The sequence below is a fragment of the Pangasianodon hypophthalmus genome, chromosome 26 (assembly GCF_027358585.1).
Source record: "Pangasianodon hypophthalmus isolate fPanHyp1 chromosome 26, fPanHyp1.pri, whole genome shotgun sequence".
Lineage (NCBI taxonomy): Eukaryota > Metazoa > Chordata > Actinopteri > Siluriformes > Pangasiidae > Pangasianodon > Pangasianodon hypophthalmus.
Genome location: NC_069735.1, coordinates 16,285,753 through 16,295,953, shown reverse-complemented (window position 1 = coordinate 16,295,953; position 10,201 = coordinate 16,285,753). Strand labels below are relative to the sequence as shown.

The 10,201-nt window shown below is 38.4% G+C and overlaps 1 protein-coding gene across 1 annotated transcript; it reads right to left on the bottom strand.

Moving 5' to 3' along the window:
* Positions 1–5,596: 5,596 nt before the first annotated feature.
* Positions 5,597–9,897, bottom strand: mb (myoglobin). Its single transcript, XM_026931918.3, has 4 exons — positions 9,761–9,897; positions 9,053–9,138; positions 7,524–7,743; positions 5,597–6,865 (listed from the first exon to the last, which is right to left on the bottom strand). Exons 2-4 carry the CDS (start codon positions 9,133–9,135, stop codon positions 6,725–6,727), a joined length of 444 nt encoding a protein of 147 aa, XP_026787719.1. The 5' UTR covers positions 9,136–9,138; positions 9,761–9,897; the 3' UTR covers positions 5,597–6,724.
* Between the last annotated feature and the right edge of the window lie 304 nt (positions 9,898–10,201).

Below are 10,201 nucleotides of genomic sequence, written 5' to 3'. Positions count from 1 at the left end.
TGTGCCACCAAACAGGGGCACCTTCAGTTACTGAATTGTGTGTGTGTGTGTGTGTTCAGGTGCTGATAGATTGGTAGAGAAGGATTAAAGTGGCTACGTTACTGTATGCACGTACTGCTTTCTCCCTCACTCTCCTTTCCGTGCCTGACTGCTCACAATGGGTGGTGTGTGTTTGTGTGTGTGTGGGGGGGGGGGGGGTTTGTTTGTTTTTTGTAGTGATTTAAATATAGTCTGACCTTACACCTTTTATAAAGGCAAATGAATTACCATATGGACAAGGGACAGACCTTCTTCATAGCCTTATGAAACACTCTCTGATACATGGTGGAGATCAGTGGGGCGTAACTGCAGTAGCCTAATTGAAAATGTCCGTGTTAATTTGTTTACGGAAGGCATGTTACTCTAAGAGTTGCGAAAGTCTCCTGCCGCATGAGATGACATTCAATTCAATTTTATTTGTATAGCGCTTTTAACAATGGACATTGTCGTAAGGCTGCTTTACAGAAATAAATGGATTCACAAAAAATATATTGTAAATATGTGAATTAAATATGTGAGATAAATTTTTTCTAAAGATTCCATACCTGTGAAAGTGTCAATTAGCGTTACTGTACCAGCTGCTGTTCAAACAATTATCAAGGTTTTAGTGTTAAACATTACTGCGCTGCGAACCCTTTATATACAGACAGGTATTTTTCAGGCCTGACTGAGGGATTAAGATCAGGACTGTAGCAAATTGTAATTAGTCCTTACTGCAGTTTGTTTTCTACTAACAAATTCTTAGCTACCACACTTTAGCTAGCTAAATTACATGAACTAAAATGACTCTTGTTAGTTTTATATAATTATAGTGCTGCTTTGGTGCAGTGTCATTTTCGGAGTCAGGTTAATGTATAATATTGGAAATAATACGTTGAAACCCTTGAAACCTGCAGAAGAATGGTCACAACATTACCAAGTAAACAACTGGACGCACCTCCAGTTAGCATTCGGCTGTAAGCTGGTTGACTCACAGCACTGTAGATATGCACAATATGCTGTTAGGTTTTTGAATGTGTACATGTAAGCCAGTCAGTGCACCTCTGCATGCTCCGCTTAACCATAACCACAATGCAAAAACACTTCAGTGCAGAAGTATAATCTGGCCAAACTAGTGTTACTGTGTAATCTAGTGATTGCTTTTCCTACTGGGAACTGACTCTAATGGTTTGATCATGTTCTAATGGTTTTAATGGTACGAGGAACACGTTATTTATCTAACTACCAGAATTCGTTCTGAAATACATGTCTGATTCAACTGGTTAACACTACCATGCATTTGTTACAAATGATACACAGTCATTTTATAAACAACTGAGGTTCTTCTACTGTGTGAGTATTTGCGCGATTTGTAATGTCTCTAGGGGAAATCTGTGTGTGTGTGTGTGTGTGTGTGTATTGTCATCTCCACTTTCCTGCCCTGCCTCTTCCTCACACACATTTAAACCCCAAAGGACACATTCAGGAGACACTGTATCTCATTTTCTTCCTTACACAATCAGGCAGTTTCCCTAAAGATCACACACAGGACACTGTAGATGGGCTGGAATCCTCAGAAACCAGATGCTCCTTTTCAGAGAGGACAATGAACTCACTGAGAGGCACAGGAGCCACTGAGACTCGGCTTAAATGAGGACTCAGCCTTCTGATAGGGGCCTAAACCAACTGTGTGATCGTGAAGATTCTGCACTGAAACATGTTTAGGTGCAGCACTGATGTAGGCCACTGACCGTTAGTGTTTCTACTGACTCTCAAACTCCACTGAAACAACATTTGTAGGTGCATAATTACTGACTGTCTGTTAGTCTGGTCTGCACAATGTATTGGCTGCTGTGTAACATGGGAAAGGGACTGCCATTTAGCAGATATTATTTGGCTGCTGGGTCATTCTCAGTTCAGCAGTGACACTGACATGGTAATGTGTGGCACTGGTGACCCCATTAATGCAATACCAACTCCATACCAGAATTAACTGCCATACCAATGCCCCTATTCCTGTTACTATTTTTGCCCCAGCCTTCATTCCAACATCACCTCAGACACTGACCAAATAATCACCTCTGGCTCTGGTTCAAACCCCTTCTGTCCCAGTGTCTGGGCCTGTTTGTTTTTCAGTTCCATGTAAAGGAAGAAGGAAGTGGCATGTCCCCATTGATCTACCATACTCTGTACACTGTCTGTTACCTTTAGTTTCTTAGTTTTTTTATTTTTTTGTATGGTCAGCTCAGCAAGAGTGGTTCTCTACCATGTTTGTTTTGATCAGAAGTCACATTTGTCCACAACAAAGTCTGCAAAATGTCAGAGTTCAGTTCAGAGTTAGGATCATCGTTCAGGAAAATGTGTAGTGTTTTACTCTAGGCAAATCTAATAGGGAAAAAATCTGTAAAATCTGCCTTGGTATTTGTTTGTCTCACATTTTCATTTTGCATAAATCTTGTAGTGTGGCATAGGCTAACCATGTGTTATCGAAGTTTTTTATGTGCATTTATACATTTAGTCTAGGTAGTTTTTCCCCAGCCTCGTCTCTTGCGCTCTTTTGTTTACCCCACAATCGTATTTCCTGGTCTTTGTCTGGACTTTTCTTGTTTTTGAATAAGCCGTAAAAATCCGTGATTTGAGCCTAGTGTTCTGACAATTCCGGGATTGACGGGATTAATTTTGGGCTTAAATGTGAATAAAAAAAGTCTCGCACGCTACAACGCAGGTTTCAACAGGCTTTATAAAATAGAGCTGACATGCTCTGTGGCACGTATCTCTTTGCTTTTTGTATTATAAAAGGTTTTCATGATAAAAACTCTCTTAGTAATATGATACTGATGTTAATGTGTACTTGCGCAAAATCAATGTCATGTCAACCGATGTCAAACACATATTCATGGCTTGTATAAGAAATCATGTCAAATCCAATCTAAGGCAGCGATTCAGCAGTTCAGAGACTGCTTAAATTTATGGCGTCCCTTATACGACACATTAATCTGCAGTCAAATTAATTGTTGACTAACACATTCTCCGAATAAAGGAATGACACTACCACGAAGTTCATGCCCAAGACAGTCGATCAAGTAGGTCTATTCTATATGTCAGTGGATCCCCTGGCTCGCGCACAAATTTACCCACAGTAGATTTAACATCTTTACTATGTATTCTTTACCTGGGAAAGTGAAGATAATGAACCAGTAGAAACTGACTGGATCTTAAATCTCGCCATGTTACATTTGAGGGTTTGTACCATGAGGAAGACAAATGTACTTGTACAGTACTTTTCTGAACATTAACGATAAAAGAAAATCCAATTCAGGATCAAAATAATGTTAATTATAAGTGATATTTGGTAAATATTTGAACAATAAAGGTCATTGGATCAAGTGCCAGCGATCGTCACAGGTCAGTAGTATGTTGGAATGCTGGTAAGGAAAAGTTAACTGCATGTGCAACACACTAAAGTGTAACACTATACCTTTTCAGACTCTGCAGACGTGACAGAACTCACATCCTCTTCATACAGATACCAGCATATCGCTCTCTCTCTCTCTCTGTCTCTCTTTCTCTCTCTCTTTTTATCTTTCTCGCTTCTTCTGTTCTCGCAATAAGTGCTTAAGCTATTTTCAGGTTCTGAGAGCTGCACCCAAAACCTTCAGAGCTCCCAGCAACCACAGAGCAATTATACACACAGAGACACATCTGAACAGAGCCAACACTCTCCAAAAGTCAGGCGTATAATTACAGTGGAGCCAGTGGCAGACTGTTTCATGTGTGTATCTTATTGAAGGTGTTTGCTGGGGTTAACACACTGCTGTCCTCCGTGGGGTGTGTGCGTTTGTTATTTCAAGAACCCACATTGATTTATAACCTGTGCCAAAACAACCAGTGGGTGTTGTGGTCACAATCACGTCCACAACTGTGATAAGAAGTATGAAAGAGTCTGTGTGGAAAGGACATGCCTGTATGTCTGTGTGTGTGTGTGTGTGTGTGTGTGTTGAAATCTGTGGTTTTGATAATGGATTTTGAATCACAGTAAAGCAAATGTAGTTGCAAATTGCTATATGTAAACTTTGAGTTAAAATTTAAAATCATTTCCCTCTGCAGCCATTCGGTGGAGACTGCTGTTTCACTTCCTCTCAAAATTTCAAAATTTAATTTAAAAAAAAAAGCTTTTTTCTCCATGGTTTATTTTTATTGGTCAAGCACCATTATACACTCACTGAGCAATTTATTAGGAACACTACAGTAATACTGGATAGGGCTGCCCTTTGCTCTCAAAACAGCCTCAGTTCTTTGTGGCCTGGATTCCACAAGATGTTGGAAACATTCCTTTGAGATTCTGGTCCATGCTGACGTGATCGCTTCATGCAATTCCTGCAGATTTTTCAGCTGCACTTTCATACTGTGAATCTCCTGTTCTACCACATCCCAAAGGTGCTCTATTGGATTCAGATCCAGTGACTAGGAAAGTCACTGAAGAACATTGAACTCATCATCATGTTCATGAAAATATATCTATATACAGTACTGTGCAAAAGTCTAAGCACCCTATTTTTTTAGTACAAACTTTGTTATAGATTTGTATTTTCTGACTTCTACATTATTGATTCAGTACAAAAACATTTTAGATTCCAAACATTAGTTTTCTAGCACAAAATGAAATGTTACAGAAAAATGTTTGTATGTCAGTAAAGAAAGCAGCAGATTCCATAAGAGACACTTTTCAGATAAAAACATAATGAAGGCTGCTGGGTTTCGCTGCAGAAATAAGAAGCGAGTCGACAGTCAAAGTCTCCAGAAGAACTGTGGCTGCTTCTGCAAGATGCTCAGTAACACTTCCAGCTCATTTCCTTATAAAACTGCACACACTGCACCTCAGATACTGCTTTATTTTAAAAAGCGAAGGATCGTCACATTAAATACTGACTTTGTTTCATTTATTACTGTTTACTGCTCTTTATAGGATTTTTAATGTAGAAACATTTAGTTTCTTTATTTTTGAAGGCATCTTTACTCTACAGCATTTCTTTGCATGTGCCTAAGACTTTTGCAGAGTACTGTGTATATATATACATATATATATATATATATATATATATATATATATATATATATATATATATATATATATATATATATATATATACTATAATAATAGAAATAAACATCAGGACTTCTTGTACTTTATCCACTGTGCTAATTGGTCACAAGGTGTTGATTATTCTTCTATAACAGCAGCTCCAACAATAGTGCAGCTAGAAATCATTCTTATTGTTTCTATGGAAACAGCTCATTCACAGGGAAGTTTTACGGCAGACGCAAAAGAGTCTAGACCTAATAATAAACATTAAAATAATGTGCTGTTATTTAAGAAAGAAAAAATGTAGAATTATTGATACGCAGTGGTTTGTTCCTTTATACAGCATGTCTAATTATTGAACTAACAAATTCACAAATTCAGATTTGGCTTCACGTTTTTCAGTTCGTGTTGATTTAATGAAATGTCTGACAATAAAAGGTGGCACTTTTTTGCAACTTGCACATTATTGACAGAAGAGACACAAGGGAGCTTGACTTTGTGAGCAGAAAGACTTTTATTAATGATCACTTTTTAATCACACATTAAAGCATGTTAATGATACTAAAGAGAGATAGATGTATACCAGCAGGACTGCACTTTCAGAAGTACATCAACACACACATAAACGTCAGATTACTTCTCGTCCACTTTTCATTACATTTAGATGAAGGAACTTTGCTGTTCATTACTCCTAAATAATCTGAGGAGTCAATGCCAAGCAGTTATTGTGTATGGTAGTGGAAATTTAACCAACTTTTCAATTCAACCTGAATTAAAAACCATACCGAATCCAGTATCTCAGTTTCAGTGTATCATGACGTCTTCTTACAGTTACAATATAAAATGTAACTAAAATTAATTTTAATGAAATGATATCCATCAGCCATGGTCATTGTAATACATAGCAATGATTAAGACCATTTTTCTGTATGGTTGACCTGTTTAGAATGTCACTTGTCTTTCCAAAAGTGTTTTCTATTTCTGTATCTGTTTCTTTATGGCTTTTGTTTTTTATGTTTAAGTTTGCTTGGCCTGAGACCCTAACGGAGATTAACACAAGAACAACTGGCAATTGTGCTGTTCTTATTAGGCTGTGGGGTCCATAAGTACAAGTGCATTGTAAAGAACTGCTTTAGTAAATCTTATTAAATGTTAATCCTTATTAAGCAAAAACCATTATTGTAAAACTGAGACAAATCCATTTTCGAAAATCTCTCTGAATATCCTATTCACACCTTCCCGTATAGGGGGGACTGTACAAGTCATACAACTGATGGCACACATACACTCCTAATGACTCAGTCAATACGAAAACAGTTTGGAATTTCTGTTAGTCACAGTGGTTTAGTGGAGAAGTATTAATTGTTTAAAAAAAACTGTATTCATCTTTCAAAACTGATCAGCTCAGACATTTGGACTCAGTAATTAATTCAGTTTTTCATTTCTGCTTTTTCCTGCTTTTGAGGTGGATGTTGATTTCTGCTGCTTACTACTATGCAGTTTAACCATTGCTTACAGAAATAGTAATAATTATAAGTGCCTTGATTACACTCTACTCCCACTGGCTAAATAAACACCCATTTGGCCCCAGTAATGTTAGGGACTTGAGGAGTCAAAGGTCATCTAGCCGGCGAAGCCGAGCTCCTTGTAGTAGCGGTCTATGTCGTTGACGACGACAGCCAACACCCTTCTCAAAGCGTCCTGCCCAGGGCCATCAAGCTGGGCCTTCTCCGCCATCACCTTAACGATGATCTCACTGATCAGCTGATAGAAAGAGAGAGAGCGGGAAAGAGAAATTGATGATATTAGAGGTGCATCAGTAGTGTCTTCTAGTTGTGACTCAGTGATTAAAACTCTGGCCCACTGTTCGGAAGGTGAGTTCAAATTCCAGCACCAACAGGCTGCCACTGCTAAGTCACTGAGCAAGACCCTGAACATCCATCTGCTTAATTGCCTCTTTGCATAAAAAAACCCTCAGTAAATGAAAATTCTACATATTTTTGTGTGAATTTTTAATATTTCACATATCCTCCACATGTCTGTGTGGGCTTGCTCTGAGTTCTCTGGTTTCCTCCATAGATGGATTGGCTACTCTAAAATTTCTCCTAGGTCTGAATACATGTGTGAATGTGTGTGTTCCTGGTGCCCTGCGATGGACTGGAGGTTTGCATAATTACTCTTGGTTGGAAAAATAGTGTTTAGTTTGGCTTTGAAAGTTGGCTAACTAACTGGTTATTTATCAGCTAGTGTAAAATTTAACTACATATATTTACTAAATTTAACTGAGCTGAAAATTCTTACCCACTGGGCCAATACAAACATGACATGGATAGGGTTCTGCAGTGAGAACAATAATTGCTAGTGAATGTCACAGAGAGAGAGAGAGAGAGAGAGAGAGAGAGGTAGAAAAGTTGATTGCTACCTTGAAGTTGTTAAGGGCGATCTTGTGTATGTTGGCATGGGATGTAGCCAGTGGTTTGAGGATGTCAGCATGCTTTCCCTCTGCCTTGATGAGCTCGCCCAGTTTCTTCAGGACAGTGACGCCGTGTGCTGCGACCGCTGCATTTCCTGCCAGTTCACCACGTGGGATTCCAACAAACTTAGGGAAGAGTTTCTGGGTTTCAGGTTGCTCCAAAAACAGACTGCAAAGAGAGTGGGACAGAGAATACGTCATAATTCAATAGTCCTGTAAATAGGGGACTGTAAGTCGACAGTCCGTACTAGATCACAGAGAAAGGTGAAGCAAGATGGAGTGAGAGAGGACCAAAAAAGAAGAAAACAAAGGTAAAAGCTATCAAGATGGCAATCTAAGCTTGCTAAAAGTCCTGGTTCCTTTTGGGACCAGTGAAAGATTGAGAGAGGAAATGAAAGAGACTATTGTCCATGCTGGGAGCTCAGCCTACATCAGCATCCTGTTACCTCTGTGTACTCAGAGAGGTAAACTCCACAGGGGAGAAAGCAGGTAGGCAAGCCCTGGCTCCATCCATCCTTTCTCAAAACAGCCAAAACCAGTCTAATCTGAAAAAGTTCTAGGATTGTGTTCCCGTTGCACTTCAGGAATTCGTCGCTATTACTTTAACAAGTAAGCAATAAATACACGTGCATGACAGTTATGTCATTTCAGAACACACCGCAAAAGGATTTTTTTTCTGTTGCCACTGGAAGTTTGCAAAAAAAAATTTGACTCGCTTCTTGTGTTAAAAAAAAGAAAAAGGATGTGGTTCATTTTTTGCCACATAAATAAGACAGGTATATATTAAAAGGCCAGTTAAGAAGGTTGATCAGGCTCTGAAGCTTGTTTGATAAATTAATTACATTCAGTATGGCAAACTCAAACCCAAGAGTCTGCAGAACTACAGCCCAGGAACTAAAACCACACCTGGTCTCTCTGGTAGAAAAGGGCCTAAAGTTATTGGCTGCTTAGAAGTTTGCTGTGTTGGAAATGGATTTATTTGTTACTAAACTACCGTCATCACTGATCAAGTGATTCTTAATAATGCTAAAACCTACTTTTACCATCTGGAGGTCTATGCTTTCCTTCTACCAACTGGATCCTGGATTACTGAGGTGTATAAGAACAGTGTATTCTTGCTCTCATTCTCTATCTCCAAGCTTCCGTCCCCATCCTCATGTCTGTGAGTTCCTGCTCCCATCTGAATCCTACTTCTGCCTTCTACAATTTCATGTTTTCATTCTGAGGTTCACAAGTTCCTGCTCTCATCCTGAGGTCTATACTTTCCTGCTGTCTCTTCATTTATTTACTGCTGATAGCTGAATTGTGACCAACCCACCCCCTCTTACATCTAACATAAAGTTTCCAGTGATAAATAGCACATTTCAGTAATATATTAAATTCACTATAAACTGTAATCCTTAGTTGATCTTTGTGCTACAATGCTTTTTGGAAAGACACCCCAAAAGAGGTTTTTGGAAAAGAGGGTTGGTACTCACCGGGTCAGAACTTCTCCTCCGTAACCATTATAGTCGCTTTCCACCTTGCCCCAGCTATTCAGAACCACAGCAAAGTCGGACATCGTCTGCAGACATACACAACACCACACAGTCAGAAGCTGGAGGTCATGTAAAGACAGACTACCTGTATACGTATCTCCTACTAAACCAGCTTTACATTATTGTATTTGGAAAAAAATACAGCAATAATTTATCTCACAGTTACTTTCATATATCTGTTCTGTTTTAGTGTCTTCTTTTGAAACATGTCATTTCAAAAGCATCATGAAAAGTCAGCAATATTTAATGAATAAAGTCCTTATGTTTAATATGAAATACAATAAGCAACATTCTTAATCAATTTTTATGACCTTGAGGAAATAACCTTGAGGATCCAGAGTCTCTCTCTCTCTCTCATATACACACACACAGGCATAAATCATGTGCACTTTACTCAAACCTTTATCATACCTAACTGTATTATATCACACACACACAAATGCACACAAATGCACATCTCTCAGAATCATAACACAAAGGTATAATTATTTTCTCAAATGAATTACTGATTAAATTAAAATAAAATTTAAAATTACAAATGTGGTCACAGCCTCTGAGTTTTTGTGAGTTATTTTGTCACAGTCTCATCTGAGAAGAACCTGAGCCACCTGAGGAATAATCTCTCACTCTCACATGCACAAAACTTACCAGGACAGTGTTGTATTCAGCTCAGATGAGAATGTGTTCTTCAGATTTTACTTGCAGTGCTGCTGATTCCTGACATTGGGGTTTTATACTGGCCTTACAAAAGTTTGTCCCCTCACCTGTCAATCAAACATGCCCACTCCTTGTCTTCAAATATTAACCCCGCCCCTTTTCATACTCCACCCACCTGATGATTCTGTATCTTTCCCACTGGTTCTCACCTTTTCTTTTGGCATTTACATTTACAGTTATGGCATTTGGCAGACGTCCTTATCCAGGATGACTTACAAAAGTGCTTTGAAGTCTCTATCAATAAATACATTCTTATAACTAAATAAATAGTTTATAACTAAATTCCGTAAATAAATTCTTATATAAATACATTTTTGCTCTACAATTTTCTTACTTTCTCTCCTATTAATTCTCAACCTCTTTCTCATATTT

Coding starts and splice junctions, on each gene's coding strand:
- mb (XM_026931918.3), bottom strand. CDS start 9,135: ATGTCCGACTTTGCTGTGGTTCTGAATAGCTGGGGCAAGGTGGAAAGC. Junction 7,744..9,052: donor GGAGGAGAAGTTCTGACCCG/GTGAGTACCAAC, acceptor CTCTCTTTGCAG/TCTGTTTTTGGAGCAACCTG. Junction 6,866..7,523: donor TCGCCCTTAACAACTTCAAG/GTAGCAATCAAC, acceptor TCTTTCTATCAG/CTGATCAGTGAGATCATCGT.